Source organism: Eptatretus burgeri, chromosome 7, assembly GCF_056783735.1.
Source record: "Eptatretus burgeri isolate ZD-2024b chromosome 7, Ebu_testis_v1, whole genome shotgun sequence".
Taxonomy (NCBI): Eukaryota; Metazoa; Chordata; class Myxini; order Myxiniformes; family Myxinidae; genus Eptatretus; species Eptatretus burgeri.
This window is the reverse complement of record NC_140967.1, coordinates 14435019-14460353: the sequence shown is the minus strand read 5'-3', so window position 1 is coordinate 14460353 and position 25335 is coordinate 14435019. Positions and strand designations below refer to the sequence as shown.

The following is a 25335-nucleotide window of genomic DNA, read 5'->3' as shown; positions in this document are numbered from 1 at the left end:
ACATAAGAAAGGTTAAAAGATAAATAAACAACAGTGGATGATTATGATTGATTAGTCTGGAGACATATAGACCTATTCGTAAAATATGTCCACTTTTCCGAGCCACGTGTTAACTTTCATTGCCGCAGCAGGTATCCAGGGTGTGATGTATGCTACTGGAAGTATGCTCAAGTGGATAATCAGTTTCAGCACCCCTGGATTCGTAATCCACTGCAAGAGGTTGTTTCATGATCTTTATTAACCCCATTAACCTTTCCAAACCTAACAATTTTACTTGGTCGTTTGTGTTTCCTTCCCTCATCCCTCTCCTCTTTTTCTGTCCATTCATGCCATTATGCATGGTGTTGGCTTAATGGTTAAGGTGGTGGACTTTGGATCCTAGGGTCGTGAGTTTAAATCCTGCTTACCATTGAATTAATTTCAGGTGGGGTTGACTCAGCCTGTCATCCTTCCAACTTCGGTAAAATGAGTACCAGCTTGCTGGGATGATTGAGCCATTCCAATATCCTGCGTCAGAGTGGTGACCCATCGAGGATTGTTCCCAATAGCCCAGGAGACTGCTTCAGCAGCACCGATGCTCTACAGAGTATGGTCCCAACGGATGGATCCAAGCCCTTGATGGTTGTCCCATTCTCTGATCTACCTTGCTCTTTGAGCCTCTCTCCTGTAAAAGAGAGAGATAGAAAAAAAAAAAGCAGGTATAGGTCAGGTCAGGTATGGGAGCATGTGCCAGAGCAGCGCGTCGCTGCATCAACTTTCTGCCGGTACTCCAGGGGCCTCCGTCTGGCCATCCCCCAGGCAGATGCCTGGCCCATCCCCATCTCCTTGAGCTGCTGATCAACCTACTGCAATCACGAGGCACGTGGTCGGCCCATTGGCCTCCTCCACTCACAAGGCTCCCTCGCTGAGAGAATCTGGTGAGCAGGATCAGTGTCAGGAAAATGAGCCACATGTCCATACAGCCCCAACTGATGCTCACGGACTATGCAGGTAACAAATCTCATTTGAGTCTCTCTCAGCAACTGCTTATTGGAAACAAAGTCCGACCAGCGATAGCCAAGGATTCTCCGAAGAGAAGTGGAACCAAAGGCATTAAGTCTCAATCTCAGATCCTTGGTCAGAGTCCAAGTCTCGCATCCATAGAGCAAGACTGGAAGCACCAACAGCCTGAAGACTCAGACTTTCATCCTTCCGCACAGGTACCGGCAGCGCCACACCTCATTATCCAGTGAATCCATGACTCCCCAGGCCCGACCCAGACGTCGATTCACCTCTGACTCACAGCCAGCAGAGACATGAATATCACTGCCAAGGAAAGTGAATCTCTCCATGACCTCAACATGCTCACCACAAACAGGCACAGACAGGACAGCAGCATCCAAGATGTCATTGAAAGCCTGGATCTTAGTTTTGACCCAGGAAACCCATAATCCCAGCGGCTCCGACTCCTCATTCAGCACCTCGAGGGCCCCCAAAGGATATCTAAAGTCTCAGCAAAGATGACTGAGTCATCTGCGAAATCAAGGTCAGAGATCTTGATATTCCCAAATGATGCACCACAGCTTGATCTCTCTGACATCCTCCCTAGAATCCAGTCCATACAAGTGCTGAAAAGTGTGGGGGCAGTACACACCCCTGACAAACTCCAGTAACAACTGGAAATAAGTCACAGATGGCAACACCACATCTCACAGCACTCTCAGTACCAGAGTAGAGTTCAGACATCAGATCGATCAGTTTTGGTGGCACCCCACAAAGACCTAGAATCCTCCAGAGGGCAACGCGATTCACAGAATCGAACGCTTTACAATCGAACGACTGGGAATCCTCCGTCATGCAAAGTCTTTCCTCGGCCCACCTGAGCTCCTGACCACATACAAAGCTTTCGTCCACAGCCTGATGGAGTACTGCTTTCTCCTCTGTGCTGGTGCTCCTGCCTCTCACCTTTCTCCTCTTCACGCTATAGAAACCAAGGCATTTAGGATCATTGGTATCTCCTGCAATGAGGCTGTGTCTTTGGGCCTCTCACTCTCTCACCGTAGGCAGGTCGGTTTGTCTTTCTGTCTTCCGTCTCCTCTCTGCCCCCCCCCCAGCTTTGTCTGCAATTTGTCCCCACCATATTTCTGCAGGGCGCTCAAGGTCCAACAACAACCCCCTTCTGGTAAAACTACCAAAATCACGAATCACTTCTCACCTTCACTCTTTCATTCCTCCTTTTTCCCGCCTTTGGAATAAACTCCCAAACTCTTCAATCCCATTCTTCCCTCCAGGCCTTCAAAACAGCTGTTCACCACCACCTCTTATCATCCACCATCCAAAACTTTGATCTTTTCTACCCTCGTCAATCCACCCCAAACCCACCTCCTTCAAAGTCCCTGTAATGTCCATCTTGTATACCTCATGTTCCCCACCCCATCTCCCTTCCACAGATATCCTAATGTCTCTGTTCCCCACTGTTTCGTTCTCCCCTCTCCCACGCCTCTTGTCTTATGCCGACCTTGCTGTGTGTTGTGTGTTCGCTTTCATATGAGCCTCGACAATGAAACAAACAAACAAAAAATCTTCAAAAGGGGTGTTTTAATGAACCCAAATACCCAATTTTCGCTCTTGCGCTTCCTTGGAGTTTTCTTCGTGGGCATGCAAAGTTTCAGGCTGCTCAGTTTCTTGGTTTTTGACTTATGGAGGAGACTGACACACACACACACACACACACACACACACACACACACACACACACACACACACACACACACACACACGCACACACACACACACACACACACACACACACACACACACACACACACGCACACACACTTGCATTGACTTATTTTTATGTGGATATATACATATATATATATATATATATATATATATATATATATATATATATATATATATATATATATATATATATATACATATAGTGTTACAGTTGTGGAAATTCACAGAACACCATTCAGGCTTCCCAGAGATCAGTTATGTCGATAAGTGTGTGTTCAGATTAGATTTCCCCACCGATGTCTAAAGGGATTATTCGTGTAACTGGGCTGTGATCTTTGAGTCAGCCATTATTCTTTTCCTATCTTTATTTTGGAACAACCACTACTTCAACAAACGCAACCACTCCTTCAACAACCATGCCATCCCCACCACAAAGCAACCACAACATCGCTTTATCTTCATCTCCGTTACGCCGCCATCTTTTCGCCAGCCACGGCGAATCCCACGGATGAGCGGCATCTCCGCCGACAGGGGGATGATTTCCACAACGTCCGCTTTCCACGGCTGATGATTCCTGCAACGTCCGCGTGGTTGATAATTTCACCCACGTCCGCGCATATCCGAGCTTCGCGACGAAAGTGGATCAAAAGATCAAAAGGGGCGGAGCCAGCGAGGGGTGAAGGATGAGAGGTGAAAGATCAGACCTCACCCACGGACCCCATATAAAGGCGCGCTGAACGCCAAGCAAGCAGTCTGTCAGGGAGCTCCAGAGAGTGGAAGTCTGGAGTCGAGCTGGCGTTGAGTCGGAGGAAGCCAGCAGTCCGCCAAGGTTCGAGTCCAGTGGAGGGCAGTCGGAGCTCGGAGCACAGCCAGCCTGCCGTGCCGCGCAGAACCACAGGTCGGTGGAGAAAGCCAGAGAGAGGTCGCCAGCTGGCGACAGAACTGTCCGAGCCAACGCTGAGGAACGGGAGGGCTCTTAAAAGAGCATCAACTCTCGAAAGAGCAAAGGCTCGTTCGTTCCTCTGAGGCGTTGTCGGCTCGGCCGAACCACCAGGCCGCACGGCAGGGTCTGGGCCAAGCAAGTCGCGCAGCGGCAACTGCCGTGTCGACGAAACGTCGAGGGTGAACCAGCGAGTCACCACGAAGGTGGCAGGTAACCAGAACGGCCTCTCGGAGCTCCTGCGGTCTCCACAGCTCCGTGAACTATTAAAGGCCCACGAGGTCCAGTTCTGCCCTTTCCTTTCCTGGGGGTTTTCTTTGTATGAATATCGTGGCGCCTTGTCCGTCAAGTAATGAACTGTTAAGTGATTGTGTGCATAATAATAGAACAATTGTAGTTCTTTGTCTTGCTCGTTCCTGCATTGCTTTATTGACTACATGATTGCACACGTGTTTGATTGCATACGTGTATGACTGCTTACGTGTGTACAACTAAATGTCATTGTGTGAATGTTCGCCTGTTCGTTGCGTCCTTTCCCCCAATTGAGCTGCCGTATTGCGTTCGGGATATTAGCTGGCTTTTACATAGCCGATAAAGTAATCGGATCCGGCGGGGCTTGGTGATATACACCGCTCGGCAAATCGCAAACGGAGCGAGCTGCTTAAGCGGCTCGTTTCCAAGCAGGTCCCGTTGAGGTGTAAATCCTCGGCATTTCTGTCTGCACGCATACTTAGGTAAATCGACAATTCGGCGATCGGACCCTGTCGCGTGTGGACAGAATAGTTGGCTGATTTACGGTGTGATTAAAAATACACCCGTAGCTGGATTTTGGCATTGATCCGAAAGCTGCGACTAGGTTTGCCACGTCGGTGGGCGCGCGGCGGCGATTAGTTAAAAGCGGTCGCTCGCACGCCGGAGTGGTGAGAAACCACAACAATATATATATATATATATATATATATATATATATATATATATATATATATATATATATATATATATATATATATATATATATATATATATTTTTTTTTTTCACCCCGCCCCCCCTCCCGATCCCACCTGAGCTTATTTCATGATGCTTTCATATCAAACTTGATAGTCTTCACAAATTACTCCAAAGTGATAAAGCTGAAAAATGCAGATGTCATGTGAATTCGCATCAAATTCTATTTTGTAGTTGGAGCTGAAGCACTTATAGTTTTAACATCACATGCCCAGCTGCACTTTCTCTCTCTAGCCTACAGGTGGTACTGCTGTTTCACTGGTATTGGGCATCGTGAATGTTAGAGCTTGACTTGATAAGCCGAAGGTAATGATTGAGATTTTATAAGCTCGTGTATCTTGTCTGGTTGTTTCTAGTCAAGCTTTGTCATTCAGTGAGGAAAGTGAGTGTGTGGTTGTGACTCCAACAGGAGAACAGTCGATTGGAGGGGGAACTTCTCGAGATGGCGGGGAGCCTTGCTAAGGCCGAGAGGCATGCAAATGAACTGCAAGAATGCCGTAAGCAACATCTGGTGAGGTGCACCAGCACACTGTGACTTATGTTGCACAAATATCGTTCATTCCTATTTTCACCATAATTTATTGTATTCGTGCCAACACCAAATGATTACAACTTTTCAAGCTGCTGTGCCAAGCCGGTTGCCCTCTTGGTCTTCCCATCTGAAGACACAGTTCATGGTTCTCGGATTTCCTCAATTAAATTTGATGGGGGAGATGAAGAAAACCCGGGGAAGGAAAGAGGGGAACTGAAGGTAGAATGTAAGGGAGGCATGTGTACTTGGCCTGGGGTAGGTGACAGTGGGTATATTACCTGAAAAGTGGCAGAGCACAACCAAAGTTGCATCACACCAATGGGGGTGGGGGGAGGGGTGAGGGAGCAAGGAAGAGGTGAGGGAGATGGTTGGAGAGATAGCACACGAGGGTGACATATCACCCCCTTGGAAAAGGAGAAATGAGGAAAACAAACAATCATTTAATATTTTGAATTGCAGGAACTGGACGGAGTGCATGAATTTTGCACAGATTGTTTCTCTGGGGAGGAGAACTTTGCCTTGATTCTAAAAAATTACAAGCAACAGATCAGGGTGAGTTATTATTATCATTATTGTTATTGGTAATTTTCTGTAGTGCCTTTCATACAGGAAGATATGCATGATGTGTTTGTGACATTTCAGCAACACCTCTCCATATCAACATGATTAATTTGGTTTGAAATGTCACCTGCTGGTGTGGAACACCATTACACAAAAGATAAACCCCACAGGCAGGTACATGACTTGTGTGATGAATGGTTCTTGTAAGGATCACATACACGTTGGCTTGTTCTGTACTTTACAAACACTTTTCTTTTTGAATGTTTTTGTGTGATCACACAACTGCTCCAATAAAGTGACATTCTACATTGAAATATTTATCTTCAATCTAAAGCAGGAGGGGTCAGGATGGGCAATATACTCGAGAAGGATAGAGGTCGGGGAAAAGGGGAGAAGTCAGAAGAAGAACATCGAGATTGGATGTTTAATCCATCGCTAAGCACATGGCTGATTTAGAGCATTTCAATTGGTCAAGTTATTTCCCTGCCGATGGAGTTTCCTTTGTCTGTTGTGTTCTGAACCAGTAAATGGTGTCCTGTGCTAAATTAACATGAGTTCAGTGAAAAATGAACCATGACGTCATGAACCCCACTCCACCCCTCTCCTTTACCCTCATTGGAGTTTAAAGCAATCGTTCTTGGGGATGTGAAGTACTGGATGAAAGATGATGACTTTGACACTGAAAGATGGTGGCCAAAACCTCTCCACATTTCAACTTGATATCTGAGCATTGATTGATGAAAAATGTTGTTTACCTCGAAGTTAAAAGTCAGTGAACTTTTTGCAGCGAGTTCTGTTGGCACAGTGTTTGTGTAAATGCCCTGTAAGCATGGCCCACAAACTTGTACATTACATGCTCAAGTTTATTCATGAACAAAAATGAATGCGACTCTGCTTGCTTGTTTGTTGCAACAACAATGAAGCTCTAGAACGTTTATTTCCAAAGACATTCAGTAAAATGGTATTGACTGAGTACTGTGCTCGTCCCTACGCAGGAACTGCAGGACAGGAATGATGAACTCGAAGCCAAGAATGAGGAGCTGCAGGTGCATGGCGGTAATCGAGGTGTGAGGGGGCACGAGAAAAGGCTGAGGCCAGATGGAGACGAACAATATTCGGGAATTGTTAATGGATCCGCGCGTGGCATCCTTGAGGGAGATTCTCTGGAGACCAATGTGGATGTCAAATTGCCAAACGGAATTGGACCAGGTGTGCACTTGATAATGCTCTTGAGTTAAAACTCATTCTTCACATATCAGCTTGTCGTTTAAAGCAAAGTTGTTGAGTCCTGGCAATGCTGTGTCGCTCGTCATGGTTGTTGCAGTGATTCCATTTGACTTACCATTTCCATTTGTTGGACAACAAGGTTCTTTAACCACATTATGGTTTCCTCTTGGAGTTGTGTGCTTTAAATCTGCTATTGTATCAGACTTGATGGCATAATGGTTAGAACATCCCCTCAGTCTGGGAGGTCGACGCTTCAAACCCGGCCGAGTCATACCAAAGACTTTAAAAATTGTACGTGCTGCTTCCTTGCTTGATGCTTAGCGTTTAAAGGGGTAGAGCACGGACAGACACCCATGAGCTGTTTTGCAAGAATCTTCAGGATTGAAAGAGGCAGACTAACCAGAAGAAGAATAGGAGTGCACCTTGGTTTTGTGCAGTTCTGGTGCTGGCTCTTCTGCAAGCCGAAGTAATGTTTTCATCCTTAGCTAGTTGATGCTTCACTACTGCATCCGTTTGAGCGAGCTGTTGCTTTAAACAAGGGTTTAAGAAAATGGTGACATCACAAGATGGCGTCGCCGGCACCCAGAGTGCAGCGGAAATTTGTGTCACTTCCCCAAAAGTTAGTGCCTGTTTGAAGTGGTTTCGTGTGATGTCTTTGTCTGCATGTACCAAATCCTACATAGACCTTGGAATGTTTCAACAAAAATTAGAAGTGACTTCGGTGAAGTAGCCCGAGTTTTCTCTGGAAGCAACCATGTCATGTCTTTGTGCATCTCTGGTGTGAAAATATTGTGACACTTCTTTTGACTTGGCCAACGTCATTTTACGTTTAACTTGCCCTCTCTATACACACGAGATGTATGAATGCCACTACAGTAAAAAAAAAAAAAACTTGAATAATTTCTGAAGGGGAAAATGGTGAGGTGGTGGTTGTATGTTTATGGTTAAAGACGAGGGTTTGAGGTTGTTGTAAATGAAACGATTATCGTTGAAGCTTTGAGGAGAGCTTATGAAAGAAGAATTGGTTTGGAGAGGAGAATTTTGTGGATTTTCAATCAGCCAGAAAGGGAGTTTGTGAATGAAGTTTTCTCACAATATATAACGTAGTAATTTCCATGTCAGAGTAAGGTAAATTCCACTTGATGTTAAAGGATATTGATATGGCTATTTGTACTTGATCCTTCGACAGCGAGAATTACTTTGCAGCAGTGATGTAGGACTCGAGTCTACTTTTTAGGGGGCTTGCACTCGACTCTTCAGGACTCGGAATCGGACTTGGCTCGAGTCCGCCTCAAGTCGGGCAAAATTTAGTGTACAGTATTACTTCTGGTGTACGGCAGCACTAACCGGCATGTACAGTAACCAGGCCTAATTGGTTTCCCACAAAAATGCTCTTACCGTGCAGCCATGAAGAAGGTGTGTATAAAGGATTAACGGATGGAATTACACAATCCTGCACAGAGGAAAATGAAAATATCTCCGACCGATGTTCTAGATTTTCGGAGATATTAAACACCAACTTCGTGCCTTCATGTAATGTCGCGCGATCCAAAAATCATTCTGCTCTTTGAAAGAGCACTTCTCATGATTCGCTGAATCACTTAAAACTAAAGTGTTGATAACGGTTAAAGTTAATTCATTGAGTGTTTAGGTTTAAAGTGCTACACAAAAATAAGGTACATTTTCTGTATGGTAATCAGAATGAGGTGTTTCAGTGTAAAAAGCAACTGGGAACAAGTCATCTATTTATTTATACACAGCCTTAAGCAATCTTTCTTCAAGTAAACTATCTTGAAAAAAATGTTAAATCATCATAATAACATACTTTATGTCATTGTACTTGTAAACACGAAAAAAGACGATTACTTGGACATTCATATCAACAAGTTCGGTGTTAAATTTATGTGCTTTGAAAAAAACAATTAAAAATAAGCAATTGTATCTCACACCTGAATGGCTAACATATGATGTCTTCCATATTTCCGTTATTATTTGAGACCGAACCTTGAAATTTGGTATGCTGAACTGTAAATGCTACCCCGAGGATGTGTTAAAATGTAAGCGCCATAGCATGTCGGGAATCAAAACTACAGCGGTTTCTGTGCTGTTTGGGTTACAGTCAGGGTTTTAATTTATTTATTTATATATATATATTTTTAACAAATCATACCACGGTATGCAGGGGATTGCTGTGATTACAGAAACTGGTCGGAATGTCAAATCTGATTAAAAAAAAAAAAAAGATATATAATAATAATAATTATTATTATAATCATAATTTGAGTGAAAATAAGGAGGAGAAAAGATCGGTTCCAAACATTATTTCAGGCTAAAATAAGCCACTGAATTGTCTAAATAAGGTCGGAATCGGTTGCCTCGACAAAAAGTAACCGAAAAATGTTGTTGCAATATCAGTTTATATTTTGAAAACGTACTTTTCAAAATTGGATCTAGAAAACCAGAGTTGGATTTCTCTGTGCAGAGTTTACTCCATTTGTTTGTTTGTTTTTTGTACGCCACATTAATGTCGAACTCTAACATCTTTATTTGAACTCGCATGTAAGATAATATTTATGTCCTCATTTTTTTTCAATAAATAAAGTGTTAACATATATATATATAATATGCATTTGAATGAATAAACATTTGGGAGTACAAAATTTTAAAATAGCAGAAAGAGGAACAGACACTGTCGAAGCTTTTCGTCTTGCATCTCGTCAGGACACACGCAAGAATACCAGATATGCAGACACAAAGGAAAACAATTTATTTTCTCAGACAGTTGGTCATTGGCTCTTTGGACTTTTACTGACACGAACATGCACATCATGACATTGAGGCACCGACCGAGGGAACCCAAGACCTTCCATTTTAATGGATCCACATCAGAACAAAGGCAGTGTTTGCACAAGCTTTTTGTTTGCAAAGAACGTGTGTGTGTGTGTGTGTGTGTGTGTGTGTGTGTGTGTGTGTGTGTGTGTGTGTGTGTGTGTGTGTGTGTGTGTTTATAAATGTGCTTTGGTACGTGCACGTGCCACATTCTGGAACCGCTCAGAGTGATAGTCTTGGGCACATTCAAGATTGTTCAAGAGGTGCTGACCAATGGTACAATAACTTTTTTGAGCAGGCATTCTTGTTGGGTTCTTGCATGCTCAGGGTGGTTATATACCACCCATCTTCAAGTTGTTTTGGATTGCCAATGCAATGTTCTGCTTGATCCGATCCTCCAGCCTGAGGGTTGCGTGACCTATGTACCTGGCATCATACTGGCACTGAAATTCATAAATAACATTGTACAGTTTTATGGTAGGGAGCACATCTTCCTGGACTGAGGGGAGCAATTTGTGGGTCGTATAAATCACTCTCATTGCAACAAAGTTGGAACAGTGTGAAACTGCCCGTTTCACCTGGTGTTAAATCTTTTGTGAGATTTTTACCTCTCCACAGCAACTTACAGTAAACTGGACACTAATTTAGTCCAAATACAGTGTTCTCAGACCGATTGGCAGTTTTGCGCTGTATGATCCCACAGGAGAGTCACCCAGGGTCGCCATTGTCAAGGAGAATGGTTTTGATGTGCTCAATTTAAGCAGCAAGTCGATAGGGTGAACAGATGCCAATGCTCTATTAACAAGGGTGTTCATGTGGGCAATATTGTGGTGTGTTGCGCTGAAGAAGTCCCACTGTTTGTACTGCACAGTGAAGGTAGCCTAACGGTAGATTGTCGTCAAGAATCCATCCTCGGTCTTCTCGACTAACACATCAATAAAGGGGAGTACATTTGACTGCTCGGTCTCAAACGTAAACTTTAATGTGGAATGGAGGGCATTGAGACATGCGAGGAAATTAGTGCAGGCATTATTGAAGATTGCAAACGTGTTGTTCACATATCGGTGGTATACCGTGGGTCTGAAATGCATGGTCAATTCATGGAAAAAAACGCTTCTCATGAAAACCACCGAAATTTTTTGCGAACGGTGGACCTAATGGTGATCCCATCGCTGCTCCATCTACTTGTGCATGCATGTTGGCCTTGAAGCTGAACTCCACTGCTCGTATTTCTGTGTTCACGAGTTCCACAAAGACCGTTTCAGAAATAGAGCATGGTTCGAGGTTGCTTTGGAACAGCGATGCCGTACATATATCAATGGTTTCTTGGAGAGAAACATTCGTGAACAGGCTGGATATGTCAAAGGAATACATGGTCACAGCATTCTGGTCCCGCTCTAATTCATGCATGTTGTTAGCAAACGTGAATGACTCTTTAATTAGGTACTCAGATAATTCCTCGAGCGCAGGTTGCAAAAATTCACTCAATCACTTGGAGAGTTCACCCCTCTCTGTAATACCCCTTAATGCTAGACCAGAGACAAGCACCCTCTAAGATATTGTGGGCCATAATATGGAATAAATTTTGATGCAAGTATAAAGTTACACTGTTCATTGGATCAGGTGGACTCCACTACAACACTGCTTTGCAGTACACGTCCCCAATTGGTCCCAATAAAGAAGAAGAAACCCTATAACCCACCATGTTTGGGTCTATTTGGCAAAATAAATGTAAAAGCAATTTTCATTTCCTGATAACTTTTATAGACTAAAAACTAATAAAAACAACTACGATTTAAAAAATCCCAGAGATAATTAGATTAGTTTAATGCATGCTCGAGCTGATACCAGACCAAAATGAAGAACAAGTTCACTTGAATATGGGAAAAAGTCTGAAAAAAAACCACAGGTGGGATGGATGGACTAACAGACAGATCCAGGGACAGCAAACCTATTCACCGAAACGGGACTAATTCGGTGTGTGTGTCTGTCTGAAAATCATAGAAAAAAAATACCCCCGAGCAGGAGTGCCGGTCATCTCTGCCAGAGGTCGACAGAAGCAAAATCAAATTAGGGGCATATATAATCGATTCCATGGCTCATGGATCTGGTCGTAGAATGCAGATCGCCAGAACAGTCGGTCACTTCAAATAAATGATGAAGGAGACACTTCTGAATAAGTGATCCTGACAACAGCAGGCGTGCTTTAATGCTAATTTATGTGATACCTGGGGTTCCACGAAATGGTCAGTAAAATGGGAATTCTGGAACGTGATTATGATCGACCGTGTTGTAAACTCTCTCGAAAACGATCTGGCACGCAGGTAGCCAGCAGCCGAATTTTAGGTGGGCAATTCCGCGATTATGACATAAACTACGGTAATACAAGTTCAAAAAGTAACTCTGTGCCAGACTGGAATAGGGGCAGTTCATAAAGTACGTACGCTCTACTTCCGGGTTTCAAAACCACCCACCCCCCTCGGAATGCAGGCTAGTGACCACGCATCCACCCACCCCCATATGCGTCTCATATCACATCACAATACTTGAAGATTACAACGAACTGTAGATTTATCTCAAATGCATCAGTAATTATTAACTTAGCTATGGTAATACAGTAATATGGAACAATTATTGACGTCCACAGATTAAACATCACGTCGAAAATGTTCCTGTGAACGGGGATATTTTTCCCCCTCGCGGTGACGACAGGCTCACCTTCATCTTCTGAAACGCTTTCATGTAGTCCGACACCTCTTTCATATAGTATGTATGCAGCCGTCGTACCACTCACCCACCCCTGTACGCAGCCCGTACGCGGACTATAAACCACCCACCCCCCTAATTTTTGTATGTACTTTATGAACGGCCCATACAGAGCAAAAATATGCAAAAATTTGCGCAGGACCCGGAGCATCTTCAGAGATTGGCGCCGGCCTCCGGATGACCACTTCAAATTAGCACCGGACATGTAAGAATCAGAGCGAAGTTTGAAGGGCTATAAAATCGGAACGAGAGCAAATTTCAAAAAAATGGCTCTTGTTGTTCCAGATAATAGTCCATAGTATCTGAATCACTAATAACATTTGATCTCTCTTGATAAATGAGGGAGGAGATACGATTTGAAATCGACGATTTTCGCAACTTTGACAGCCTCGTGACTTTGACCTCGACCTTGGACGACCTTGAAAGTTATATCGTTGTGCATGTCTCATAGACCTCTATCCACTCCACTATTGGTTATTTGTCTCCACTCGGTTTGATTGTGGACGGACGGACGTACGGACGGGTGGACAGACTTCGAGACTGGCTTTATTAGGTCATCTCTATTGAGATGATAGAGATGACCTAAAAACACAGGGCTGGCCCGATCTCCACCAAATTGTACATACATGTTGGTGGTATCCAGGGTCAGATAATGGGGATATTAATATATATATATATATATATATATATATATATATATATATATATATATATATATATATATATATATATATTGAAAGGGGGGTGGTGGTGGTGAGGGAAACGAATTACAGTTTTTGCCTTTACACGTGCCACAGTGCAAGTGGTTTAGTGACCCTGCTGCAGACAGGATTTATGAAACAAAATATATGTGGCACAAAATATGTTTGTCCCACCTCCCACAATTCCTAGTTTATCAAATCAAGTCGATGGCAGGTGAAGACATGACCCTGTTTCATGAATGAATATTTTGATCAGTTTTCGTATCACAGCTTTGGAGTGAAAATGCTTTGCTTTGTTTGTGCTGCTTTTACTGAGATGTGGCCTTTTTAATTCTTGCCTAAATTGCCGGTTCCAGGTGATGTGAGCATTTGTGGAGAAATTGTGATGGTCAGAGTATTATATTTTTGCTGCATTATTAAAGTGTTATCACAAGATTCTAAAGATTTTGGATATTTTGATGCACACCTCACTTTTCCTCTTTTAGCAGAGCATCGATCTGCTTCCTTTAGTGTGGAGCTAGAGCTGGAACAGCTGAAGGAGGTCCACAAACTAGAGCTACAGGGCCTGCGGGATGAGCTGGCGATGGAAGTAAGGTTCTTTGGCAATATTTTTTGAATGGACCGTATTCTGCTCATTGTAATTCAAACTTTGAAAACCATATGAAGAATACCCGGAGCTGGTCGTTTTGTACATCTGGCTGATGATTTACATCTAGGCAGCTCATGATTCCCACACTCAAACGCTTTTCTATCATGTCCTCCCCTGAAGTTTCCAATAAATGTATGCATGTAATGCTTTTAATCGCAGTACGAGATGCCATACGTGCATGTCCTTCACCACTTTCTTGGACTGGCAGGATAGCTCAGAGGTAGCATTCTCGCTTTAGAGCTGTCGAGTCTGGATTCAATTTCCTAAACATCTATAAGCCAACTGTCCAGTCTGTTGGCATATCAATGAAGATGTTAAAGATCCGACGGTCCTCTTTGAAAAATACCAACTTATTTTTGGGTACTTGTATCCTGACCAAGTTCCTGTGCTAATGTATCGGGGCACTCCATCTGGAGGAAGCCGCTCCTCTGGAATGATGCTAGTAGCAAAACAAATTTGTGATCCGTCTTTCATTAATTATATACTCGAATACTAGAAACACCCGCTCCCCACGGTAATGTCCCTCTCCCTCTGGCAGTCGTAAGTAAAGCACTTGCATTATGCCATGTGTACAGTGTGAAATTCCAAGTAATCTCTTGAACTGAATTGTAATACCCTCTACCACCATCACTCGGTGGCACTATACATTTTTCACATCTCCATGGAGAATTTGCATCGTTCTTCCCTCCCGATCCCCCATGGCTTCTCTGTTTTAAAAAAAAAAAGAAGATTTTTTTTTAAATCTTGCCCAAAACCTCCTCGGGCACACCCCAAATATAACCAACAAATTTCAACTCGTTCCATCCAGCAGTTTAGGAGTGCATACTAGTCATAAAAACAAACAAACATACAAGCTAAAATGTATTTGATAAACATTACTGAATTCCTGTGTGGGGCTGGTGTGGAAAAAATCCTGACTGAACCTAAGGACCTCATTGCTTACGTGGTGACAGCCAACTCAGCCATTGAGTCTTCGGGATAACCTCAGGAATTTCTCACACTAACGGAGGGTGCCTCACTGCAAGCTTTATAATGGCCAACGTCTTATGTGCTTGCTCAGCCGACCACGAGTGTGCCATGAATGCAGAGGTAGAAGAAAACTATAGCTGGGCCAAGATTCAAACCCAAGCTAGAGAGCGTAGAGGCGAGTGTACGTACTTCCTGGCCAGCCTGGCAACATATCCTGCCAGTACATACATGCTGTACATGCACACACACTGATTCTACTAAAGTCTTGTACACTCGAACCCGATTTATCCTCACTGAAACTAACAATTGCAAGCGAATTTGTAGTTGCGATGCTTTTATGCTCACTCAGTCAAATTAGTTTGGAAAAAATAAATTCTGTTGATATTACCTCCTTATCTGAGACTATGGAGGATGGAAAGATGGGTCACCAATTAAAGCAGTCTTGTTGTAACTTGTACTATTTTGAATACATAGTTGAGGCTTGTGGAAGAGCTAGCATACTGAACGGATCAGGACGTAACAGACAGAAACAGTGCAAAGTACACATGCATGGAGAAGGAAACTCCAAGGAGGAAAATTGGATCATTAGGAGGGATTTGGGTGGGGTTAACGAGGGTTGAAAAGATAATGGTTTTGGATTGGGGACAGATCTGAGATGGTGGTGAACAACTGTCTTGAAGACCTGGAGGGAATAATGAGATTGAAAAGAATGTGGAAGTTGATTCCAAAGGTGGAGAAAAAAAGATGAACAAATGAGTGGACATGAGCAGTGACCCTGGATTTAAGTAGTTTTACCAGAAAAGTGTTGATGGTGGACTGTGTAAGCCCTGCAGAAACCTTGGGGGGGGGGGTGGGGGAACAAAGCATAGACAGAGCAGAGAAAGCAAGACCAGACAGGAGGTGGGAGAAGGCAGTGAGACCATTGACCTGTCTGCGATGGCGAAGTGATAAGCCCATAGACTCAGCTTCAGCGTGGGAGATTTCAATGATCTTGAAAGCCTTGGTTTCCACAGCATCAAGCTGAGCAAGATGTGAGGAGCTTGCTGAGCGGGTTGAGCAGTACTCCATCAACCTGTGGATGAAGTCCTTGTAGGTGGATAGGAGTTCAGGTGCCAAGGAAGGACTTTGTATGATGGAGGATGCCCAGTTGGCATGTTGCTTTGAAAGCCAACTTTGGAATGTGCCTTTCCCAAGGAAAATCGTGACTGATAATGAAACCCAGGAGTTTGATTGACTCGCAAATCCTCCATATTTTTTTCTGAACAATCATCTTGAGGAGATTTAGGTGGTCCAATCTGAGAGTGAAATCTATAGTGAGAATGTGAGATTTGTCAGATTGAAAGACATATTCCAAGTGTTTGACCAGCTTGTGATTTTCTTTTTTTCAAGGTCTGAAGAGAGGGAAGAGGCTGCAACCTGCCTGTCTTTAGGATGAGGGATGTCATGGCAGAGAGTGTAGTTATCAACAAATATATAAAGAGGATTTTGCAGAGTCAGAGAGATCATTTGATGAAAATCAAGAATAGGACTGGGCCTTGACAGTAAGGAGATGAAAGGATTCCGTTGAGTGCCACATGTTGGCTACGAGAGTAGAGGAAGTCAGTAAGCCTTGTGTGGAGTTGGCCTTGGATACCATAGGCAGAGATTTTGAGAGTTCGGCAGGATGCCAGACTATCAAAAGCAAGAGATATGGCCCTGAACTGTTGTTTGACATTGAGGGCCTCGACCATCCATTGTTTGGTGAGGAGAGCAGCATTTGCAAGGTGGAGTGACCTGGTCTGAAACCAAATTTGTGATCTGTGATGAGGTTGTTGGAGAAAAGAAAGCATTTTTATCAACTGCGATGATGGATTCCATGACCTTGCCGATGATCGGAAGTAAGTTGATAGGTCTTTAGTAAAGGGGATCAGTTTTTGCAACTTTCCTATGTAATGCAGTGATGCTGGCGAATTTCCAAGCAGATGGAAGATGACATGGTGAAAAGGAGATATATATATATATATATATATATATATATATATATATATATATATATATATATATATATATATATAGATATATATATATATATATTGTTGTGGTTACCAGATTCGCAAACCACCATTCAGGTCCCTCAGGTGAGGTATCTCGGTAAGTGCATGTGTAGTTAGGCCCAAACCCGTTGTCTAGTGGGAATACATGTCATTTATACGTGCTGCGACTCTTCAGGATAGCCGTTTTTCTTTTACTATCTTTATTTTGGACCAACCGCCATGATCACAACCACAACAACAACCACCAACCACAACGCCGCTTCACCACAACCGCCACGACCTTTACCGTCACAACTCGCCACCATCGCATCACCGTCATCTCGCGCCACTCATGGGCACCGATGCTGGACTCGTGTAGGGCGCACGTTGAACAGCGTGTACAAAATCACGGATTTTGTGCTTCAAAAACGGATCAAAAACGACACACGCCCACTTTTTGCCGTCCAATCGGTGAGCGAGGGGCGAATTGGCCCCGCCCCCAGGGCGATCGATATATGCAAATTTGTGGATCAAAAAGCCTTCACGCCCACTTTTTCTCGGGCCAATGGGGAGCGAGGTGAAAGGTCAAAGGGAGGGGGTCAAAGGCGAAGTTACGGGGGGATAAAAGGACGGTGTTCGTCAGTCAGAGGAGAGTCGCGAAGGAGAACGAGGGAGAGTCGCAAAGGAGAACGAGAAGGAGTCGAGAACGAGAAAGAGTCGCAAACGAGAACGAAAGAAGTCTGGAGCCCGAAGCCTGCAGTGGCTGGAGAAGCTGAAGAGAGTCGGACGAGGGGGTGCTCGCGTCGGTGCCAGGAAGCTGCACCCGAGGGAGGCCGACAGCGCGACCTGGCCGAGGTGGAGACGCTCGTCGCACATAATAAAGATCCTCTATACCCCGAGCATCAGCAACCCCCTCCTGTTTCCCCCCGCGCTGAGATAGTGCGACCAAGGGGGCCCCGTTCCCACCCCCTGCCAGGCACTGTCCACGAGGCCCGCGGGTTGCGGGGCCATCGCCGCTCCGCGTCTCATCACCAGACGGGTAGGCCCGACCCGGTCTCGGCCTCAGGCCTGCCCCATCCTTGGGGGTATTTCTTTTCCTTGGTTTTGGGTATGTGTTGTCGGCGCCGTCTGTGAAGTAGAATTGTATAAGTGTTGCCGTGTGCTCGGTAGTCGGTATTAGCTCTGCACTGTGTTTTCACTTTTATGTTTGCTTTTTGTGTAAATGGAATTGTGTTTTCTTTTTTTGTGTGCTTTCCGTTCGTCGCGAATAAATGTGCTTTATTGTTGAACTGTTCTCCCGCTTCGCTTCGTCTTTTCCTCCATTGAATCCCCATCTTGCTTCACGTAAAGGGTTGGTAGTGGGCTGAATACGCCCGATAATTAATCGAACCGTCGAGGTCGACGATAACACCGCTCGGTTATTCTGATAGTACGGAACGGGTCGCTTAAGTGGCCCGTGTCCGAAGTCGACCTGCGGCGAGGTGCGATCGCCCGGTCTACCCTCTGCGTGGGTACTTAGGTAGTTCGAATTTGGCGAGCAACCCTATCCCACGCGGGGGCTGATTGGCTCGATCGCGGTGAGACCGAAAGGTCCACCCGTGACTGGTTCCCGGCGTTAGTCCGAGAGGGTCACGACTGGATTGTCCGTCCGGTGGGCGACGTGCCGCGATTCGAGTTACGTGGCCGTCGCACGCCGGCGGGCGCGAAAACCGCAACAATATATATATATATATATATATATATATATATATATATATATATATATATATATATATATATATATATATATATATATATATATATATATATATATATATATATATATATATATATATGTGCGCAAGAGCAGCAGAGCATATTTTTAAGGACAAGTGAGCTGATGCTGTCCAGTCCAGTAGCAGAGTTAGAGTCGTGCATTCAAAGAACCTTCTCATTTGCAAAAGACACAGAGTACAGGAGCAGTTGGGTGTGACAGAAAAGGATGGGTACTGAGAGAGTGGGGTTGGGGACAAGATTTAGAAGCAAACATAGAATTGAAGCATTTTGGCTTTCTCACAAGTGGAGTCGGCTGTGGTACCATTTGAAGAGAGGGAAGAGGGGTTCGGGGAGCATACTCCAGAGACAGACTTAACAAGACGCCACCAAGTTTTAGAGGAGACGAGTTTGATGGTTCATTCTTGAGGTTTGACAGATGTTGTTTTCTGGCTTTCCTGAGAGTTGTCACACTTGTTTTGCGGAGTTGTTAGAATGCACTGAAATTTCCGTCAGTGGGATTTGCCTTCCAGGAAGAGAAGGAAAGTTTTTTTTCAGACCAACTGCCTCACCACAGGATTCAGTGTACAGTGGTAATAAGAAGATAGGATAACTGAAGACAAGATGTGATGAAACTGCATGAATTGCCAGGCTCAGTTAACATCAAGGGCAGTAGATGTGGGAGACCAGTCCTGAAGAGAGATGGCTGCTTGAGGTCCCTGTTAATCTGTCCGAGTGAACTGCTAGACTTTCCGACACAAAGGCAGGTCTCTGAGAATAACCAGAGAGACGTTGACTTTCACAAGCATATGATCGGAAGTCCTTTGTTGAAGTGCCATGGCTGGTGAGAGAAGTATAAACACTCAGCCAAGTTGCATGGTGACAATTGAAATCACCACATATGAAGAAGAGAGAGTTGGGATGAGTGGTTAAAATATTGTCCATGTAGAGATATGTATATGTATATATATATATATATATATATATATATATATATATATATATATATATATATATATATATATATATATATATATATATATATATATATATATATATATATATATATGGAGTTGTCACTGTTCGGAGGACGGTACAACACACAGATGACCCAGAGCTGGGAGCGTAGGGGAAGTTGCAGCCAGAGGTACTCCTGGGGGTTGGGAGGTGTAAAGACATTAAAGTGGCAGTGAGAAATTGAGTTATTGTTTCAAGCCTATCAAATCGGAGTTGACAATAGTTGGGGAGAGCCGCAAAGGAGTCCGGGACATTCTGTGGGAGGAAGAATTCTGTTACAGATGATGTCTGTTTATTGGCAGTGGCCTGGATTCAGAGATGTCTCTGGTTAGAGTGGAGACCTCAAATGTTTGGGGACCACACAGTTAAAGGTGGGGGGGGGGGAGGAGGCATTGGTATGGTTCAGGATTGGGGGTTGGGGGGATTGTGGGGCTAGCTGAAGCTTTTTTTTGGTGGTTGGTGGGGGGGGAGGGTAGTCTGGTGGAAGGTTTGAGTGTGAGGGGTGTGGGAGAAGGTGTGTGTGTGTGTTTTTGAGTGTGTGAGTGTATAATATAATTTTCTTATACATTAGCCATGTCCAACCATCTGTATTTGCATTTCATTCAGTTTGGATTGTAATGTAGATCCAGAAGTTATTTTAAATTCCCCACAATTATGAATCACCTTTGCATTGTCATTTTGTTTGTCTTAGTCTTTTTGCTTGCTTTTTAAAATTTATTTATTTTTTCATTGCAGCTGCAAGTTTCCAAACAGGAGTTTGATCAGCTCATGGCCATGAGAGAATCAAATGCTCACAAGGCTCTGGAAGCTCAACTGGAGGAGTTGAAGTTATCAAAAAGGCTTCAGGTTGAGGTAGAAACGGAACTGGTCAAAACCACTGAAGAGTTGCAGCAACTAAAATGTGAAGTGGAACAAAAAACGAACGACACGAGTGAAGTGGACCATTATTTTAAGGAAATGCAGGAAGAGTTTCAGCTGCTGCAGGATTCCAACAAGGCTACTTGTGAGGAACTTTATGAAACCAAATGTGCTCTTTCTTTAAGCCAGCAGGAGACTCAAAACCTACAAGCTGCATTGAAGGAAGCTGAAAGAGAGATCGGAAACAGGCCGGTGGTGCCTATGCCAGGAGTTACTGAAGGTTTGGGAAATGTGGACAGAGTGGGAATGGAAGCAGAGTCGACAAATGATTTGCAGGATGCATTGGAGGCCATGAATATAGAGGAAGAAGAAAACTTTGTCCAAGTTCTGGAGCGAGAGGAATGCTGTGCCCCAAAGGTTTCAGACATGGTGGCTCAACTTGAAGAAGGGCAGGAAAGAATGCAACAGCAGAAATGTTATTGCAGGTGAGTGTGCCTTAACTTTTTGAAGGGGTCAAGGTTGATATATTGGTGTTGTAATATATTGAGCAAAGCAACACAAGGAAATTAGACACAGGTCGATGCCATTCAGCCCATCATGCCTGCACCACATGAACACTACACCAATTAATCAACACCAGATCAAATAATTAAATGCAAAATGTTTTATTTTTATTTTTAATGAAATGTTTTTGGAGGGTTTTTTTTTTCATAGTTTTTGTATTTTTTGGGTTTTTTTTCCTTCTTTCCAGGGGAGGGGGCATGGGCTTGGTTAAAAGACACACACCATCAACCACACAACACCCCTTGAAGAGACCCCCCCACAAACAACACTCTACGCATGCACGTAATCACCCATTAATGCTCAAACTACCTAAATGTCCTGCCAACATCTCTATACCCCTCTACAGTATATCCAATACTTCCAGGTACCTATCTAATTCTAATTTTAACTCATCTACTTTTTCTGCTGCTACTACCTTTCCAGGGGAGACCATTCCATGCATTAACTACTCTTTGAGTAAAAGTCCCCTGCCTTACTACCATCTTAACTCTCCTCTTCTTTACTCTCAGGCTATGGCCCCTGGTCCTATCCCTGTGTACTCTGCTGAATAATTAATCTGCACTTATTTTGTCTACCCTTCATTATCTTAAACAACTCTGTCATATCTCCTCGTAACCCTCTCCTTTCTGGTGCATAATTCCCTGCCTCCTTCAGCCGCTTCTCATAGCTGATTCAAGGAAGGCCCGGAATCAATCTAGTAAAATACCTGTCATCTTTTCTGTTCAGGGAGGCTGTTCGGAAAAGCTGAGGATACCTGTTCCAAAATTATTTGAACATTTTTGATGATTGTTGTAGTTTTTTTTTTTTTCATGAGTGCCGTCACGTGTGCTTTTGTGCTGGGCTCATGCTCTCGTCTGGTCACGATGCACTTTTCGGCCTCGTTCGAGTCCGTTGCTGTCTGGTGTTTCCTTTCTCTTTTCCTTTTCATTCATTACCCTGCTTGTTCCCTCACTGCCCCCACTGTCAGTGCTTTGTCTTTTTCCCCCTTAACTTTGTCTTCCTTTTTTTTTCTTGAGCCCGGATTGCTTAAGAAAAGGAGTACGGCAGTCATTTTTAGAGCTTTTGAAGTTCCGGAGGAATTTCAGTGCCTAAACTTTGCATACTGCAGTCGTAACCACTTGCTTTTTATTCAAGGAAATAGAAGGAAGGAACTTTAATTCAGGATGAAGTAATTTGATCCATATTACCTGTGCTCCTTCAGCACCACGTCAATGCAATCTTTCTAGTCATTATATGAAATCACGACTCTTTATTTTGGGCGAGAGGAGTGAGGAGGAGAACCTCATGAGAGTGGGGTCGGCATAGTCGGCCTTCAGATGAATGTCAAAAAGGTGGCTAAAACATGAGTTTCGTTCCGGACCTCATGGATCGCCATGTTCTTGGCATTTCATCGTAGCTAACGACATACTTATCCCTCTGTTAAAAGTTCTCCACGAGAACTGTGCCAAATTTTGTCAATATGACTTTGAAGTGGTCACTTGGGTTCAAAAAGTACGTTTTTTTGGCCCCGAGGCCATGTTTGCCCCTCGACAACTCTTGTAGCAAGGGTCCAAGATACCTCATCTTTCTGTCAGTCCCACAGCACTAATTTGTACGAGTCCTATCAGTATCGCACCATTGTTATTGAAGATGGGCATATGTCGACAACTTGAAAACACCTTTTTTTTCGTTTTTGAGGGGGCAAAAACCAACTGATGTAGCATATTCATGATTTCATAACTTTCCAGTCAGTCAGCCACGGAATCTGGAAACTTCGGTACCGTCCAACAGCACCACTTACTCTCCATTCCATAATTTTGGAGCATCCCAGAACTCTAACTACATCACAGCGGATTATATTATGAAAGACGCATTGTCGTTCAGAAAAAACAACTACGTTCAAGGCACCATGTTTCCATCCGCTGCGACAAGGGTTCGGATCTTCGTCAGTATCACAGATCGATATGGGCACGTGGGAACTCCTACATGTTACCATTAAGGTTGCTATGGCAGGGGCAGATCCAGTAGTCTTGGGAGAGAGGCTGACTTCAAGAAGATAGGGCTCTGGGATAAGGCAATAATCCAGTGACCTCAGTGACCATGAAGGTAATACTGTTACGAATCTGGAAGCCATTGCAGACAGACAGCGGTCCCCGTAGCTCAGTTATTTTGATAAGTATGTGTTTACAGTTAGAATCCCCCATTTGTCTAATGGGAATTACATGTGTGCGCTATGAATTATTGTATAGTCAGGTTTTTATATCCTCTACTTCAACAACAACAACGCCCATCTTCGCTTCTTCACCATCGGCCTTTTCCACGTACATGCGTGTCAAACACAGGCGTGGGCGGAGTCCAATGTGCCAGGCGGAGTTTCTTGGGATGTTGGTGTCTTGGATTTTGCTCCAACAACGGGCATGGCGCCCCTCCCAGCCAATCGGAGGGGTGCGAGCACGTCTGCCGCCTCTCGGCCAATGGGAGAGCCAACGCAACATATTGCTGCTCGACTTCCTGGTCGAGGGGTGAAGACATGATCACCCCCCCCCCCTCCGACCAATCTCGGATGGCCTGGAGATCGCCCGACATGCCTGTCCAATGTGGAGGGGAATGACATGAGACGGATCCCTCCCACCTGTCAAGAAAAAGGGATAATTGTGTGGGGCGACCCAGTGAGAGAGTCTTCCCGCCGTTAATCACCTGCCTGCGAGCCGGAGGAGAATCGCTTGCCTGCCTGCCTCGTCACCTGTTTTGCCGGTGGAGCGTGCCAGCGCCTGACGCTACCCTCCGTACCTGGTGCTTGGAACGGCATCGTTTTGCGGGTGCGTGTCCCGCCAGGCCAGATCGTCGAGAACCGCACGAAGCGGGAAGGTCTAAGCCAGTCTCTTACCTCCAGCTCACCTTCCCTCCGAGCTGGGGGTATCAATAAAGGCCGCGGCCACCATTTATTTTGGGAGGTGTGTGTCTGTGTGTGGGCCCATCTTGTAAGTAGAAACGTTTAAGTGCTGTGTGTGTAAATTGCATTCCTTTTATTTGGTTAACTCTGCCTTCTTGCGTGTTCCTCTGCCCCATTATAAATAAATATCCCTTTTGTTAAATGTTCCAGCTCGTTTCTGTGTTTCTTTCATTGGCTTGGCACAGTGTGTATTGAGAAATAGCGAGGGTAAAATTGTTCATTTGGACCGATGGGCCTTGGTAACCTCCGCTCGGGTTACACACGGTTCGGGCACGGTAATGGCTCGTTCCACTTGAGGTCCGTCGAGGGTGTGAATTCTCCGGTAGCTTTGCTCGCGTGGGTAATTCGGTATATTTAAGTTTCACCAATGGTACTCCATCTCTTCTGGATCTGGTTTTGACAAATTTCCCTGACAATATCTGCTGCTCTTCCTTCGCTCCAATTGGTTCTTCTGACCACGTCCTTGTCAAAGTGGACATCTCTCTGGCTGTTATCAGAGAACCACCTCACCGCCGTCGAGTCTGGCATTTCACTCAAGCCGACTGGCAGGGTCTCCGAGCAGCCATCAAACTTACAGACTGGTCTCCTATCACTACTTTCTCAAACATCAACTCATCCTGGGAATTCTTTCAAAGAAACTTGCTCTCCCTCATGCACAGATTTATCCCCTCTCGTGTTCAGTTGTCTTACCCTTCCTCCCGCCCTTGGTTTACTGAAGCTTGTGGCGAGGCAGTTGCCCTGAAACAACTTGCCTTTGCCTCATGGAAAGCAAACCCAACTGAGGGCAATCTCAGTTCTTTCCACAAAGCTCGGAACAAGTGTGTATCTACCCTCAGGAGAGCCAGAAAACAACATCTTTCTCATCTCAAGTCTGAACTCTCAAACCTCTCTCCCTCCTCAAAATCCTGGTGGCGTTTAATCAAATCTGTTTCTGGTGTATGTTCCCCCTCCATCCCCTCCCTTACCTCAAATGGCCGCACTGCTGATTCCACACGTGATAAAGCTGAATGTCTAAACTCGGTGTTTGCAGCTAAATCTTGTGTCCTAAACCCATCACTATCTCTACCCACTTTACCTGGTCACACCCAACTGTCCCTGGACTCTGTATCCTTTTCTCCTGACAAGGTGGAGAGCTTGCTTTCAAACCTCGAGTCAGATTCTGCAACCGGTCCAGACGGCATCAGCCCACGTGTCCTCAAAGCCTGCTCTTCTGCTCTTGCTCACCCTCTCTCTGTTCTATTCACCCTCTCATTTGCCCAAGGTCATCTGCCATCTGCTTGGAAATCTGCTAACATC

At 44.4% G+C, this 25335-nt stretch overlaps 1 protein-coding gene across 6 annotated transcripts in view; it reads left to right on the top strand.

Moving 5' to 3' along the window:
* The window catches only part of LOC147022716 (ninein-like protein), a 131000-nt gene that overhangs the window by 51742 nt on the left and 53923 nt on the right, over positions 1-25335 (top strand). For 5 of the 6 annotated variants that reach the window (XM_085887513.1, XM_085887514.1, XM_085887511.1 and 2 more), the window contains 5 exons: positions 5080-5181; positions 5662-5754; positions 6759-6972; positions 13772-13875; positions 20421-21028. In XM_085887513.1, the coding sequence (XP_085743639.1) occupies positions 5080-5181; positions 5662-5754; positions 6759-6972; positions 13772-13875; positions 20421-21028 (1121 nt within the window). The remainder of the gene's footprint in view (positions 1-5079; positions 5182-5661; positions 5755-6758; positions 6973-13771; positions 13876-20420; positions 21029-25335) is intronic. The other variant, XM_085887512.1, reaches the window with a different exon arrangement.